The following is a 15,184-nucleotide window of genomic DNA, read 5'->3' on the forward strand; positions in this document are numbered from 1 at the left end:
TTAGCATCCGTCCTACTGCATTCCGGGCGTGCGGTCGGGGCTGAGACTCCCGGGTCTGAGACTCAGAATCCCGGAGGGTTCGAGGCGCTGTTGCCTACATCTCCTCCCATAGGCGGCCGTCTCCCGGATTTAGGGGGCGGGTCCAAGCCTTCACCCGTACGGGGTGCCTGGCGCGGCCGCGTGCTCGTGGGGGCGGGGGCGCGTGTGGCATGTAACAGGTCATGTGGCAGCCTCCGAGGGACACGCGTGGGGTCTGGAGCGGGCCACGCGTGTGCAGCTGGGTCCGACCAGTGGTTCAGGGGGCGGTGGACGACAGGGACGTGGACTCGAGCGGGGCGGGGCTCATGAGGATCTGGGGAACAGAAGCAGGGGTTCCAATCGCCCTCCCCCTCAACTGGGGCGGATCTTAGGTTGGCGGGAGAGCCCATTGGGCACCTAGCGACGACGGGGGCTGGCAGCCTCCGGGACTCGGGACCCTGGGAGAGGGCGGGGTGGGGGGTGGGGATTAGCGTTGCCTGAGTGGCGTGCATCGGGGGAGGAGGAGGGACTGAGAGGCGGGCGGGCCTGGAGCGAGCGGGAGCCGCGCTGCCTTCACAGCTGAGCTGGGCCCAGCCTCTCCCCTGCCTCTCCTCGGTCCCAGCTCCCGGCGAGCAGCGGTGAGTACAGAGGTGGCTCTGCTGAGTGAGGACTGCACAGGGGATGCCCTGGGCCCCCGTTGAGCTTCAGGAACCTGCCTGGCAGGATTGCTGCTCCCGACCTCTGCCTCTACCCTGCCTTGCCCCCAGAAGCCCTATTACCCCACTGATGGCCCTCTCGGGCTGGACAAGATCCGTTAGCCACCCCGGGGAAGGCAGCAGGAAAGGGATTCGGGGCAGTTTTCCCTGCCAGAGACTCGGTGACAGGTGGGAGGGGGGAGGGGAGGGTGTGTGTCCATGCCTGAGTCTGTGTGTAAATGGTAAATGTCCCTCTTTATAGCTGGGGGGGGGGGGGGGCTGTGTCCAGTAGCTTTCTGCATGTGCCTGATCTACCTGTGTCTGTGTGCACTGGGTAGTGAGAGGCTGTGTGTAGGTTTGTGTGCCTCTTTGTGTGCTCCTGTTTGCTGATGGTGTGTGTGTGTGTAAGAGAAGTATGCGCCTTTCCATTACACACATATTTGTTATGACTGTGAGTGCATGAGGGTGTGTCACTGAGCAGTGTGTGCCTGCATCCGTGTGTGCCAGGGTGTTGCCTATGAATGTGTAGAACTGTATCCCGACATGTTGGTCCTTGTGTGTGTGTGTGCACGTGTGTGTGCATGCATGTTTGTACCTGGATGTGGACCCATTCGCACCTGTGTGGTGAACAAGAATGTTCTTTCCCATGCAGCAAGTATGGGATGGGGGGGGGGCTGCTGTCCAGGCCTCCCTCCCCATCTCCCGTGCCTTCAGCCCATCCCCGTCCCCGGGTAACCCCTGTTCCTCCTCCCTCTCCTTCCAGGAGGCCTGAGTCCCCCCACCACCTAGGGAGGAGAGGGAGCTACAGGGGGCCCACGGCTGTATGCGAGTGACATTCCTGATCCAGAGGGTGGGGTCGCAGCTGCCCTCACACCAGAAGTAGCTCTAGAGTGCCAGGGGACTCTGGGCTCCCTCAACTTCTGAACTGGCTTCCTCTCTCCTCCCAGGCAGGAGAGGAACCAGGGGCCTGTGGGGTGGGTCATATGGTTTTCTCAGGCCTCCATGGAAGCAGCCCCCAGGGGTGGGGTCTCTAGGCCCATGTTCCCAGTGGGGGCTTAGGTCCCTGATACTCGGAGGCTCCAGCCAGCGTTCCCCTCCCTGTTTGTGCTTTCCTGCCCACCTAACTCCCTAGCACTTCACCCCTTGCTCCCTTCCTCTCTTGCAGGCCTGTCTGAAGAGCATGCAGCCCCCTCACTCCCCGCCTGGCCTCGCCATCCCTGCCCCCCCAGCCTGACCCCCGGCCCCAGCATGGCCCAGGGTGCCATGCGCTTCTGCTCGGAAGGCGACTGCGCCATCTCCCCACCACGATGCCCTCGCCGCTGGCTCCCGGAAGGCCCAGTGCCCCAGAGCCCCCCTGCCAGCATGTATGGCAGCACAGGCTCTCTGCTTCGGCGAGTAGCAGGTCCAGGTCCCCGAGGCCGGGAACTGGGACGTATGACAGCACCCTGTACACCTCTGCGTGGGCCCCCCTCACCCCGTGTGGCTCCCTCGCCCTGGGCACCCTCTTCACCCACTGGGCAGCCTCCACCAGGGGCCCGGAGCTCTGTGGTCATCTTCCGCTTTGTGGAGAAGGCCAGTGTGAGGCCACTGAATGGGCTACCAGCTCCTGGAGGCTTGAGTCGGAGCTGGGACCTGGGTGGAGTTTCTCCTCCCAGACCCACCCTAGCCCTTGGGCCTGGCTCCAACCGGAAGTTGCGGCTGGAGGCATCCACATCAGATCCCCTCCCAGCTGGACGAAGCTCGGCCCTTCCTGGCAGCCGGGACGCTGTCCGGGGGCCGCCAGTTACATCCCAGGTTGGGGCAGATGGCCTCTACTCCTCTCTCCCCAATGGCCTGGGGGGGCCCCCTGAGCACCTGGCCACACTCTTCCGAGGACCTGCTGACACTGGATTCCTGAACCAGGTATACAAGCTCCCTTGGACTCCCAGTGAAGAGGCAAGACTTGGGTCCCTGTCTGGCTTGGGTGTGTCTGATCCACTCTGAATCCTTTAATTTGTCCTAAATCTGTCTCTTTCGTGCCCTTTGTGCTGTCCCTGTGTCTCTGGACCTCCTTCTCTTACATGTTTTTATTTCTGTTTCTGTCCCATATTCTTGTGTCCTTTTATGTCTGGCTCTATCCCCGGGTGCCTGTGTCTCTCCCTCCCTGCTTGGCTCAGGGAGACACCTGGCCCTCCCCTTGGGAAGCCTCCTCTCGTGCCCAGAGAATCGCTCGAGCCAAATGGGAATTCTTCTATGGCTCCTTGGACCCCCCCAGCTCAGGTAAGGCTTGGAACTGAAGTGAGGTGAACAGGGCAGGGTCTTCCCCTTGGCAGCCAAAGCATGCTAGGGAGCCTTCCCTCAAACCTTCCCCAAATGGACCCTGGGCTCCTGAGGCAGCTAATGCCTCTCCAGGCCTCAGTCTGCCCATCTGTGTTATGGTGCAGCCTGGAGGACAGGGGCCAGGCTAGGCACCAGGGGTAGCAGGTGGTGGAGGGTGGGGATGATGAAACACCGGGGTCAGTCCTTGGAGGGGCCCAGGAGGCTGGTCTCCCTCAGGCTCCTCAGAGCTGTCCAACACAAACTTGGTTTGAATAAGCTAACTTTGTAGTGGGGGTGGGGGGGAATGGTTGCTAGACTGAAAGAACTTCCTGCCCATGTGAGCAGAGCAGGATCAGGATGGGGGCCAACACCACTGACCTCCTGACCAGCTGCCTATGCATACCACAGGTGCTAAGCCCCCAGAGCAGGCCCCCCCATCCGCAGCTGGGGCGGGCTCAGGGCAGAGCTCTGGGGTGTCTGTGGGGCGAGCAGCCAAGTGCTCCGAGACGGACCTGGACAAGGTGCCCCTGAGGTGCTACCGTGAGACTGACATCGATGAGGTGCTGGCCGAGCGGGAGGAGGCTGATTCAGCCATCGAGAGTCAGCCGAGCTCTGAGCGCCTGCCTGGCACTGCCCGCCCACCTGCCCCACGTCCTGGTCCCTGCCTGGGCCCTGGTTCCAGCTTGGGCAGTGGCGATGAGGATGAGGATGAGGCAGGCGGGGAGGAGGATGTGGACGACGAGGTGTTTGAGGCCTCAGAGGGGGCCCGGTGAGTGGGGGAATGGAAGGGACAGTGGCTTGCTCCTTCCTGCTGACCCAGAGGTAGTGGGGGGGGGGTCAAAAGGGACCAAGGACAAGATGAGAGTAGAGCAGGGGGTGCTGGCAGGGCAGTTGTTGGGAGCAAGAGTTTGAGACAGAGGCCTCCGGTCTGGCAGGGCTCTGGAGATGGAGGAGTGCCTAGAAGAGCCCTGGAGGGTTGGGGGCAGCCAGGACAGGGGAGACGGGGGTTGGGGGCAGAGTCAGAGGCCAGAGGCCAGAGTGCAGCCAGGAGAATGGGTTCTGGCAAGAGGGTGGGGAGCATGTCTCTGTCTCACACCCCACGGCAGTGTGGAGCCTCATCTCCTAAGATGTTACCAGAAATAGAAATGGGATGGCAGGAGGGAAGCGGATCAGGGGAAAGGAGGAGAAAGGGAGATTAGCAAAGAGGGAGGGAGGGAGGGAGGGATTGGGCGCTGGGGACGGGTAGGGCTGAATGGCTTCTCAGGGGGTGAGGAGCCTCTGAAAAGGGGGTGATAACCTCCTTGACAGAGTCAGTCTGTGAATTCAATGAGACCTGTGCTCTGGGCCTCTGACCGGAGATTTCTCCCTGCCTTTGCAGGCCAGGGAGCCAGATGCCTCACTCTGGGCCTCTCAAGTCACCTGTGCCCTTTCTTCCTGGGACCAGTCCCTCAGCGGATGGGCCTGACTCTTTTAGTTGTGTGTTTGAAGCCATCCTGGAGTCACACCGGGCCAAGGGCACCTCCTGCACCAGCCTTGCCTCGCTGGAGGCCTTGGCCTCACCTGGCCCAACCCAGAGCCCCTTCTTCACCTTTGAGCTGCCTCCCCAACCCCCTGCCCCCCGGCCCGACCCACCTGCTCGTGCCCCACTTGCCCCTCTTGAACCGGATTCTGGTACCAGCTCCGCTGCCGATGGTCCTTGGACACAGAGAGGGGAGGAGGAGGCAGAGCCGGGAACCAAGCTGGTCCCGGGGAGGGAGCCCCCTAGTCCCTGCCACTCGGAGGACAGCCTTGGGCCGGGGGCAGCACCCCTTGGCAGGTGAGTAATCCTTCAGGCCCCAGGCACAGCTGATTTAAGGGGCAGCTCCTGAGCGTGGGGACGCAGTTTGCATTCCTGATCCCTTGGTAGGGATAGCCAGGGGATGTGGATGCCTGTTTTGCCATTGGCTGTGGGGGGAACCCCTCACAGAAACCCCCTGGTCTCAGATTCACTGATCCGAGAAACCGTGATTCAGAATTGAGGATTCCCCAGAGACCATCCTCCTTTCTCTCCTGGAGGGCCCCTGGCACCAGGCAGATCTCCAGGCCGCTTGGAATTCTTGTGATCTTATCCTCACACAGCCTGGAGGCTTCTCCAAAGACGCAGCCACCAGCCTCTGCCATCTCCCCCCTCTCGTGGCACCCGGCCCCCACCCAGTCAGACGTCTCTCACCCTGCTCCAGGAAGTCCTTTCGCAGCCTAACCTTTCTGCTCTTCTCTCTTGCAAGCTACCCTCTCAGTCATGGAAGCCATGGCAACAGGAGGGGGTGGCCAGGGAGACTGGGTTGCCTAGCAACCAGGAGTTTCCGGCCTCTGTCTCTGGGGTGACAGGTGGCTTTAGGAGTAGAGCAGCTGGGGTGGGAAGGGAAGGGTAGGAGAAGAAAGGGAATTAGGGGTACACCCTGACCTCCATCGTCGTGGCCCCAGAGTCTGCTGCTTTGTGGGTAGATGGAAGCACAAAGGAGAGACTTCTTTCCCTGAAAGGCAGGGCCTGGGAAGACTTGGGAGCAGGAGGAGAAGTGCTCTCCCATCTTTGCCTGACCGTTCAGCATTCCTCTCCTGCACCCCTCCATCCCACCCTTGCCTGTATGCTCTGTGTGAGGATGGGGACTCTATACCTAACAACAAACTTAGGAGCTTTGGGGGGTGCAGCCAGCACTCCTATGGCAGAAAGATGGATGTGGTTAGATTTGAAGCAGGACTTCCTTCCATAGAGAGGACTGAGGATGGACTAGGCTGATGGACAGAACCTGTACCATTATCTTGCCCTGGAGAAAAAAAATGCTTTGCCCATGTCCCTCTCTCCCCTTCTCTGTCTTATGGGTCTGGAGACAGAGAGAGGGTCTGGATGGGCTTTGAGGGCTGGTGTTCCACCCTGGCAGCGAAACGCCTCTGAACCCACTGGTGTCTGACTCGGACTCAGAGCTGGACAGCACAGAGCGGCTGGCTCTGGGGAGCACAGACACCTTGTCCAACGGGCAGAAAGCGGATCTGGAGGCCGCGCAGCGCCTAGCCAAGAGGCTGTACCGACTAGACGGCTTCAGGAAGGCCGACGTGGCCCGGCACCTTGGCAAGAAGTAAAGCCACCAGGCTGGCACGGAGGAGGGGGTGGAGGGGACGCATCCTGGGGCATCGCCTCCACATCTTCTCCATCGAATGCCCCCATGTCTCTAGGCGACCCCCCCTTCCCTTGACGCCTCCTCTTGAGACCCCACTTGTCTCTCTGCCCCACCCATAGCAATGACTTCAGCAAACTGGTGGCTGGCGAGTACCTCAAGTTCTTTGTCTTCACGGGCATGACGCTGGATCAGGCTCTCAGGTGGGTGGTAAGTGCTGTGAGAACAGCCCTGCTCTCCAGGCTTGGCGGGCAGGGCCCCAGCTGTGCTTCCTTTGAGCCCCCTCTGTCTACCCTAACATCGCCCTCTTCAACTGGGCATGGCCAAGGGCCAGGGCTGCCTGCAAAGTGGCCTTGGGTGGGGATGAGCGCTTCCTCTTCCTCCCTCCCAGGGTGTTTCTGAAAGAGCTGGCCTTAATGGGTGAGACCCAGGAACGGGAGCGTGTGCTGGCCCACTTCTCCCAGCGATACTTCCAGTGCAATCCGGAAGCCCTGTCTTCAGAGGGTGAGAGGGTGGGAAGCAGGGTGGTCCTGTGGGGTCACTGAGGCTGCTGGGCTGGGCACAGGGGTAGGAGCGTGCTTGTAAGCACATGACCATGCATGTGTGCAGATGGTGCTGTCTACACGGATGTTGCTGGAACTTTCCCTGTAGGCAGGTCAATAGTGCGCTGTGAAGAGGCAGGTGCCAATGCGTTTGCACACAGCTGTCCTGCAGACAACGCTTGGCTTGCGTGGGGCTCGGAGAGGCACTCTGGGAGCCAGGGAAGGGAGCCTGAGAAGAGGGAGGGGTCCTTGATGAGGGGTCTGTTAGAAAGGAGGTCTCGGCTGGCCAGGGTTCACATAGAAGGTTAAGGTGTTGCTGTGGGCCAAAGGGAGTTTCAATAGCGGATGGGCTAGAGCCGGGGGTAGGGGGTAGGAGGAGTTGGGGGGGGGGCAGGCTGAACGCGCGCCCGCTCTTCCCTAGACGGCGCCCACACGCTGACCTGCGCCCTCATGCTACTCAACACCGATCTCCATGGTCACGTGAGTGGGGGCGGGCGGGTGCTAGGAAGATAGACCCCGGTGCGGAGACTTCTTCAAGGCCTGGGAGGCCCCGGGGCCCGCAGGTTCACAGGCCTCTGCTGCCTCCCTTAGAACATCGGGAAACGCATGACCTGCGGAGACTTCATCGGGAACCTGGAGGGCCTCAACGACGGAGGCGACTTCCCCAGGGAGCTGCTCAAGGTGGGGGGCGGCGCAGGTAGAAGTTGCCAGAGGGGAGGCTGGAGGACCCAGGCGGCGGCTGACTCGGAGGGAGGGGCGGGGTGGGGCTCGCCGGCCCCCGGCTCTCGTGACTCAGCCTGGGGACCGCCCCCTCTCCCTGCCCCCACACGCGGCGCTCCCGGAACCTGCGCACGCGCGTGCAGTCGCGGCGGCGCGCGGCGGGGGAGGGGAGCCGGAGGCCCCCGACCCCGCTCTGGCCTCTGTGGGCTGCCAGCCTTGGCACTGCCGTGGAGACGGTGTGCCTGCTTGCGGCTGGCGTCCACAGGCACACCGCGGCCCACTCCAGGGTGTACAGCCACAAAGACCTAACTGCGCCGCTGCGCTGGAAGGACCCCGGAGGTGGAGGGGCCTGAAAGGGACAAAGGCTCTTCCGAGGTCTCGGGCTCGAGCTGGGCCCAGAGCCCGGATGTCAGGCGCCGGTGTGGGCGGGCCCTCCAGGGGTCAGAGACACTGGGACTGGTGCAGACCCCGAGGGGAGCAGGGCGGGACCCGGCCCGCGGAGCACTCCTCCCTGGCCAGCAGTGTTTCATCCAGAGAGGTCTGGGCCCACCTGAAGAAACCCCCAAGATTGAAAGGAAGGGGCTATGTGCGCCTACACACATGAAACTGTACAGGACGACCCCGAGCGGGGCAGTGGCTTGGGGGTGTACCCGAGCAGTGCTGGCCATCGAGAGCTAGGTTGTCCGCGAGTTGGGGTGTGTGCTTGGGTTGAGCTGCGTCGGTGAAAAGGGGTCGGCGTAGCGAGGGTTTGAATGGCGGGCTGTGCTCGTGCGTTACTGAGGGCTGGTGGTTCCGTGCGCGTGCGAGCCGGGGCCGCTGGGTGTTTGTGTGTTGGGGTGGACATCCTCGAATTGGCTGGCTGGCTGATGACAGAAGCCGGTGAGTAAGGTGTGTGTGAGAGTTAAAGGTTGTAAAGTGCGAGGTGTGCATCTGAATTTGTAGGGCCTGTGGCTTGGGGTGAGTGGGTGGTGCGTCTGGTTAGTTGGGGCGTATTCCTGAGAGGGGGGTGTATGTACACGGGCGTTTCAGGGTACCTGCGGGTGGGCTGCGGGGAGCCAGAGCTATTCCGTGGCTGTTGTCATCCAGCCCCGTGCACCCTCTCCCTCGGCGGAGGGGAAAGCACCGTGGGGAGGCGGTTCGATCCTTCCGCTAGCCCCCCCACCCTACCCCTTCCACCCCGAGGAACCGGGAGCCAGCTCCTGGCCCCGGGGACAGCCCGGGCCGAGCGTCTCCCGTGCCCCCGGCCAGTGTCCCCAGGGCCGCCCACCCGCGCGCAAGCGCCCCCACTGGCCTCCCCGCCCTTCCCCGCGGCGGCGCGCCGAGGGCCCCCTCGCTGCCGGGCGCCTCCGTTGTGCGCCGTCCCCGCCCCCAGCCCGCGCCCTCCCCTCGCCGCCGGCGCCCCCCCTCCCCTCGCGCCGAGCTGCAGAGCAGACCGCGTCGCCGTCGCCGCCGCCGCCGCGCGCTCCGTGCGTCGGTGGGAGCCGGCCGGGCCGGGCCGCGCCGCTCGCGCCGGCTGTCGGGGGAGCCGTCCGCGGGCCGTCCGGGCGGTCCGGGGGCGGAGGGCGGGCGGGGGCATGGCCGGGGGCCGCGGCGCGCCGGCCGGGCCAGCATGATCGGCGTCAACAGCATCCACAGCAGCGCCGGGCGGCTGCGCTCGCGCTCGCTGTGCTCCGTGCGCTACGGGCGCACCCACCGCGGCGCGGAGACCCTGTGCTACGGCTGGCCGCAGCGCTCGCGCAGCCTCAAGCCCGTGCTCTACACCGACCTGGTGGTCAGCCGTCTGCAGAGCCGCAAGAAGAAAAAGGCGGTGAGGGCGTTGGGGCCGCTGCCCACGCCAGGCTCGCGGGCGGCAGAGGGGGCGGCTGGAGAGGGGCGCGGGCAGCGGCAAAGCCGAGGTGGCCATCGGTGGGGCGGAGGGGGAGCCCAGCAGGGGTAGAGCTCATGGGCAGCCAGAGGTGGGCACGGGCTGACCGGGGAGGGGGGCGGGAGGGCACAGACCCCTTGAGCCCAGGTGTGCCTAACAAACCGAAGAGTTTGGGTGAGAAAAAGGGATTTCTAGCTGGGACAGCTGGGAGCGTGACACTAGGGGCTCAGGGCCTTGTAAGGAAGGTGTGGCTGTGGGCCAGAGGGCTTGAGCCGGTGCAGGGACGGAGTAGCAGGCTGGAGACAGGGCTTGCAGGTTGTCTTGGTGGCCACTTCAGCTTCGTGGCCGGAGTTGAGTAAGTGAGCATTCAGGGTGTGAGCTGTGCTGGGTTTGGCCAGGTCTGTGTGTGCTGAGAAACTGTGTTGATTAGCATGGGTTGTGCTGTGCGGGGGCCGGAGGCTGTGGGGTGTACCCACCCCCAGACAGGGTGTGCTCAGTGGGAAGCTGGCTAACCTTGTGGCTGGGCACGGCTGTGGGCATTGCGAGAGTCGCCGATCGCGGTGTGTTGGAGAGTGGGGGTGCTGTGTCCCATCACGGGGACGGCACCGACGTCACCACTGCACCCAGCTCACATGCAGGCAGCATCACACGCCACACACTTAGCCCAACACGCACATGCTGGGGACACACCCACTCACAGACAGGCTGTTGGCAGCACCCCCACAGTCAGAGGCACTGGCATGGACCCATGTGCCAGACCACTTCCAGGAAGAGGGGTAGGCTGCACCACTCCTGGAGCCCATTCTCTGCTTCTACCACACCAAGGCCCCAAATGTGCCCCAGGCCAACTGCATGGAGGAGAGCTGATTGGCACAGGTGCCTCCGGGAGGGTTGGGGTGGGTCAATACTGGGAGCTAAAACCCTTGTATCTTAGACTGCTGTTCCGGAGTGTGCACGTGGGCAGGAGGGGGACCACCGTGGCATTTAGCTTGGTGGCAGAGGCCTGAGCGTGTCAGCCATCAGGGTGTGTTCTTTATTGGCTGAGGACAGAGCTGAGAGGGGGTTCCCTATCCTGGGGCCTCAGCTTCCCCATGCACTCTGTGTGGGTTTATCATGTGGGAAGGGCACATAGTTAGGGCATGGAAGTTTTTCAGCCAGCTCTTCCGCATTCCCCGGGACGTGCTTCTGCCCAGGAGCTGAGTGGGATAAGCCCTTGGTAACAATACAAAGAGTAGCAACACTGTTACCTGTGCGCCAGCTGCTGCCAGGGTGCCCTGTGCTAGCTGCTGCGTTCATTCCTGCCCACAGGTACCTGGCCCAAGTCCTGCGTTCCGGGGTGTTCTGAGGGCCTGCGTCTTAGGACTCCACTCCTCAGCCAGTGCTTTCAGTCGTTCTAATCTGCTGCCCCTCCCTCTTAGTTCTCTTTCCTCTCCCAGGTTGGGAGGGAGGGCTCTGAGCTCTGACATCGGGGTACATGGTGGACTTCTTCTCAGGACTGACCCACACCCCCGATTTGTCTCCCCTCCCCAGGCCTTATACAGCTCCATCAAGAATGAAAAGTTGCAGTGGGCCATGTGAGTCCTGGACCCATGTGGTGGGGTTAGGGATGAGGATGGGCATGGGGTAGGGGTTGCCCGGGGAGGCCCCGAGTCCTGGGGCTGTTGGGAAGGCTAAGTGGGTGAGGCTGCCTCACATCCTTCTTTGGTGATGCCTGCCTGGGCTTAGGGCTGTGTTTTGTCTCTAGCGGTTGTTATGACAAGCTGGGTTGGGACTGGGGGCGGGGAGGCCCCTGGCAGCCCTAGTCTCTGGAAGCAGGGCGCTGACCAGTGACGCAGGAGGCCTCCCTCAGGTCCTAGAGACCCCAGATGTCACAGAACGAGGAACCATATTCTCTGCTTGGCAGCTCCCAGGAGAGACAGGGAGGCTCAGGATAAGTCTTGGAAGAATCCAGTCTGAGGAGGAGGGTCAGTTTCAGCCTTGAGGGCTCCGGTCTGAGGGCAGAGTCTTCCTTTAAGCACCCAGAGATCACTCAGGCTGCAGCCACCTGCTGAGTCCAGCGGCTGTGCGGTTTAACCGGAAGCCCCCAGGCTTTGAGTCAGGAGGCAGAGTCTAGGGTTGGGGGGGGGGGGTGGTCAGGAAAGGCTTTTTGGAGGACTGGGACTGAGGCGAGTCTTGAAGTGGAAGCACTGGGAGAGAAAAGGCTGAGTTGGCAGAGGTGTGGTAACTGGAATGAGTGACATGGGGGGAGCAGGAGGAAGCAGGCCTGGCTGGGATGGGGGGTGCGAGGGGGACGACATCGCTGGAGACATAGGATAGGATTCATGTGGAAGGCAACAGACAGCTCCTTTTGTTTTATTTTTTAAAGATTTATTTATTTATTTGAAAGAGTTACAGAGAGGGAGAGGGGGAGAGAGAGCGATCTTCCGTTTGCTGGTTCACTCCCCAGATGGCTGCAACAGCCAGGGTTGAACCAGGGTGAAGCTAGGACACAGTTTTGTCTGGGTCTCCCACATGGGTGCAGGTACCCAAACACTTGGGCCATCTTCCGCTGTTTTCCCAGGCCCTTAGCAGGGAGCTGGATTGGAAGTAGAACAGCTGGGACTCAAAATGGCACCCATATGGGATGCTGGCATCACAGGAATTGGCTTTATCCAATACGCTACATTGCCCACCCCTACTGCAGGTTTTTGAGCAAGGGAGTAACAAGACAGAATCCAATTTTTAAATTATTTATTTAAAAAATGTTATTTTTTTGTTTATTTTTAAAGATGTTATTTATTTATTGGAAAGGCAGAGTTACAGAGAGGCTGGAGAGAGAGAGAGAGAAAGGTCTTCCATCCACTGGTTCACTCCCCAGATGGCTGCAATGGCTGGAGCTGGGCCAAGCCAAAGCCAGGAGCCAGGAACTTCTTCTAGGTCTCCCCCATGGGTGCAGGGGCCCAAGGACTTGGGTCATCTTCCACTGCTTTCCCAGGTGCATTAGCAGGGAGCTGGATTAGAAGTGGAGCAGCCAGGTTCTGAACCAGCGTTCATATGGGATGCTGGCATCATAGGTGGAGGCTTAACCTGCAATGCTACAGCACTAGCCCCAAATCCAATTTTTTTTTTTTTTTAACCTGACAGCTATCAGGGCCTGAAAACCAGGATGTACTGAAGGAACTGTTAGGAAGCTATGCTTTTCTCGCATCACCATTTAGTCATCAAGTTATGCGAAAAGCCTGGTGCTGGGTGTGGTTGAGACAGAGCAGAGTCAGCCATGTGTCTGCGTTGCAGAAGGCTGCGTGCAGGAGTGGAGAGGAGGGGCCTGGTACGTTTGCTGGGAGAGACCGCTGTGGCCCCACTCTACAGCGCTCTCATCTGAGGGAGGGGCTGTACTGTGAAAGGGGAGCCTCAGATTGAGGGGCTCCCCAGCACCTCCACACACGTCGGGATTGAAGGGGCTGTGGCTCCATGGCCAGCCCCCTCTGAGGCTCTCTCACCTGCAGAGACGAGGAGGAGCTGAGACGCTCTCTGTCTGAGTTGGCCGACCCCAACCCCAAGGTCATCAAGCGGGTCAGCGGGGGCAGCGGCAGCAGCTCCAGCCCTTTCCTGGACTTGACTCCCGAGCCGGGCGCTGCTGTCTACAAGCACGGGGCCCTGGTGCGAAAGGTGCACGCAGACCCTGACTGCAGGAAGAGTACGTGGCCAGGCCTGGAGTAGGACCTGGGGGCTGGGTGGGAGCGGGCCTGTGCCTGGTCCCCCTGACTGTTTCCCTCCCCTCCAGCACCTCGGGGCAAGCGGGGCTGGAAGAGCTTCCACGGAATCCTCAAGGGCATGATCCTCTACCTGCAGAAGGTGCGGGGCGGGCCCTGTTCTTTGGGCTGGGGAAGGGGGTGGGCGAGAGGGGCCAGGACAAGACGGGCACCCCCTGCAGGAGGAGTACCAGCCTGGCAAGGCCCTTTCAGAGGTGGAGCTCAAGAATGCCATCAGCATCCACCACGCCCTGGCCACCCGCGCCAGTGACTACAGCAAGAGGCCCCACGTCTTCTACCTGCGCACAGCGGACTGGCGAGTCTTCCTCTTTCAGGCCCCGTGAGTACCCTCCTCCTCCTGCCCCTCCCATCCTGCTCCCTCCCATCGTCCCTGGATGGCCTCATTCCTTCCCAGGCCATACCCTGGTCCAGGACTGCCATTTCTGGACACAGACCCTGGGCCCAGGTTCCACAGGGCTGTGCTGTCTTCCCCAGGAGCCTGGAGCAGATGCAGTCCTGGATCACTCGCATCAATGTGGTGGCCGCCATGTTCTCTGCACCTCCCTTCCCAGCTGCTGTTAGCTCCCAGAAAAAGTTCAGCCGCCCCCTGCTGCCCAGCGCTGCCACCCGCCTCTCCCAGGTAGGTAACGCCAGCTGGGCACACCTAGTTGCTTTGGAGCACCTTTTAAAAATTTTTACACATATGCAGTATGGGCTACAGGGACCTTGACCATGCTCCCCTCTGGCCGCTAGGAGGAGCAGGTGCGGACCCACGAGGCCAAGCTGAAGGCCATGGCAAGTGAGTTGCGGGAGCACCGGGCTGCCCTGCAGGGCAAGAAAGCCCGCGGCAAGGAGGCTGAAGAGCAGCGGCAGAAGGAGGCCTACCTGGAGTTTGAGGTAAGCCTTCCTGCCCGGGCCCTGGCTCCCACACACGCTCAGACTGGGGCTAGGGCACGGGCCTGAGTGAAGGCAGCAGGGTGGCCATGGGCAGGCTGCCTAATCTCTCCGAGCTGCGGTTTCCTCTCCTGTAGAACGAAGCTGACATTCCACACCCACCAGGGTCCTGAAATGAGAGATCTGCCAGGTGCTTCGTTTTCCCAGTTCCACCGAGGCTCAGGAAGTGTCAGCCCCGGGGGTCCACAGAGGGTCTCCAACCTGCTAGGGGATCCAGAGGTGGGCAGGCACCTGCCATCCTGCCTGCTTGGCGCCCCTCCCTGGTCCAGGGGCAATGGCATGGGCAGGTGTGGAGGACCTCTCACAGTCTGTGCCCCTCTGCCCCAGAAATCCCGTTACGGCACCTACGCTGCGCTGCTTCGGATCAAGCTGAAGGCAGCGTGCGAAGAGCTGGATGCGGTCGAGGCAGCGCTGGCCCAGGCTGGGTGCGCCGAGGACGGACTCCCTCCTTCTCACTCCAGTCCCTCCCTGCAGCCCAACCCTTCCAGCCAGCCCCGGGCTCAGCGTCACGGCTCTGAGCCTCGGGCAGGGGCAGGCAGTGGGCGGTGGAAGCCCTGAGCTGGGGGTGGGAGCGTTGTGGGGGGGCGGTGCCTGCTGGGCACCTGCATGACATGGCCCTGCCTGAGCCCGGGCCGGCCGCGGGCCACCCGTGCAGGCCTCCTGGCCCAGGGCCCGACCGCGCCGGACGCGGTGTCCGGGGCAGGGCAGGGCTGGGGCATGGGCCTCAGGAGCCAAGTCTGAGGGCCCCTCCGAACCCCCTTTTTGTGATAATGTTTTGCACTTTTTCGTACAGGGTGGGTGGGGGTGGGAGGGTCCAATGCCCTTGAACTTTTGATGCTTTTTTTTTTTTTTTTTTTTTTGTGGGGGAGGCCTGACGACGTTTCTGCTTTCTGCTGAGACTACCCCCACCCTGACACCAGCAGTCCCCCTCCGTCCTGGGGTCTGGCTCAGGCAGAGGCCAGGAGTGGGGCTGAGCTGGTTCCCCCCCTTCCTCCCCAAGGGCTCACCCTCTTTCCAGAGGTGGAGGAAGGGAGTCCGCGCCAAGGCCCTGTTCATGGGCTCGGGCAGCCCGGCCTGCTCCCCCTCCTGCCAGTGGGCCCTGCCCTTTGTACAGCCTCCGCCCCCATTAAAACTGCTCGGAATTGCTGGCTGGGCCGCCGCCGCCGCCTCTTGTCTGCAGTGCCTGGCTCAGGGCCAAGGCAGGTAGCTG

General features: G+C 62.1%; 1 protein-coding gene across 2 annotated transcripts; it reads left to right on the forward strand.

Moving 5' to 3' along the window:
* The first annotated feature begins 517 nt into the window (after nucleotides 1-517).
* On the forward strand, nucleotides 518-15,124 carry PSD (pleckstrin and Sec7 domain containing). 2 transcript variants are annotated; one of them, XM_070057320.1, is made up of 17 exons: nucleotides 518-656; nucleotides 1,879-2,615; nucleotides 2,870-2,972; nucleotides 3,420-3,780; nucleotides 4,390-4,827; nucleotides 5,930-6,124; nucleotides 6,286-6,366; nucleotides 6,555-6,667; nucleotides 7,127-7,185; nucleotides 7,297-7,386; nucleotides 10,820-10,863; nucleotides 12,775-12,965; nucleotides 13,053-13,123; nucleotides 13,203-13,360; nucleotides 13,516-13,660; nucleotides 13,774-13,917; nucleotides 14,302-15,124. In XM_070057320.1, the coding sequence occupies exons 2-17, from the start codon at nucleotides 1,962-1,964 to the stop codon at nucleotides 14,530-14,532; spliced, it is 3,078 nt and encodes a 1,025-aa protein (XP_069913421.1). In that variant the 5' UTR covers nucleotides 518-656; nucleotides 1,879-1,961; the 3' UTR covers nucleotides 14,533-15,124. The 2 variants fall into 2 exon arrangements, with proteins under 2 accessions (XP_069913421.1, XP_069913422.1); XM_070057321.1 differs by lacking the exon at nucleotides 5,930-6,124.
* Nucleotides 15,125-15,184: the final 60 nt, after the last annotated feature.

The sequence above is a fragment of the Oryctolagus cuniculus genome, chromosome 15 (genome assembly GCF_964237555.1).
Source record: "Oryctolagus cuniculus chromosome 15, mOryCun1.1, whole genome shotgun sequence".
NCBI lineage: Eukaryota > Metazoa > Chordata > Mammalia > Lagomorpha > Leporidae > Oryctolagus > Oryctolagus cuniculus.

What these genes read in the sequence shown, in the direction of transcription:
- PSD (XM_070057320.1), top strand. Translation starts at nt 1,962, where the DNA reads ATGGCCCAGGGTGCCATGCGCTTCTGCTCGGAAGGCGACTGCGCCATC. An exon ending in GGAAGCCCTGTCTTCAGAGG is followed by an intron (nt 6,668 to 7,126) that starts GTGAGAGGGTGG and finishes GCTCTTCCCTAG; the next exon opens with ACGGCGCCCACACGCTGACC. An exon ending in AGGCCTACCTGGAGTTTGAG is followed by an intron (nt 13,918 to 14,301) that starts GTAAGCCTTCCT and finishes CCTCTGCCCCAG; the next exon opens with AAATCCCGTTACGGCACCTA.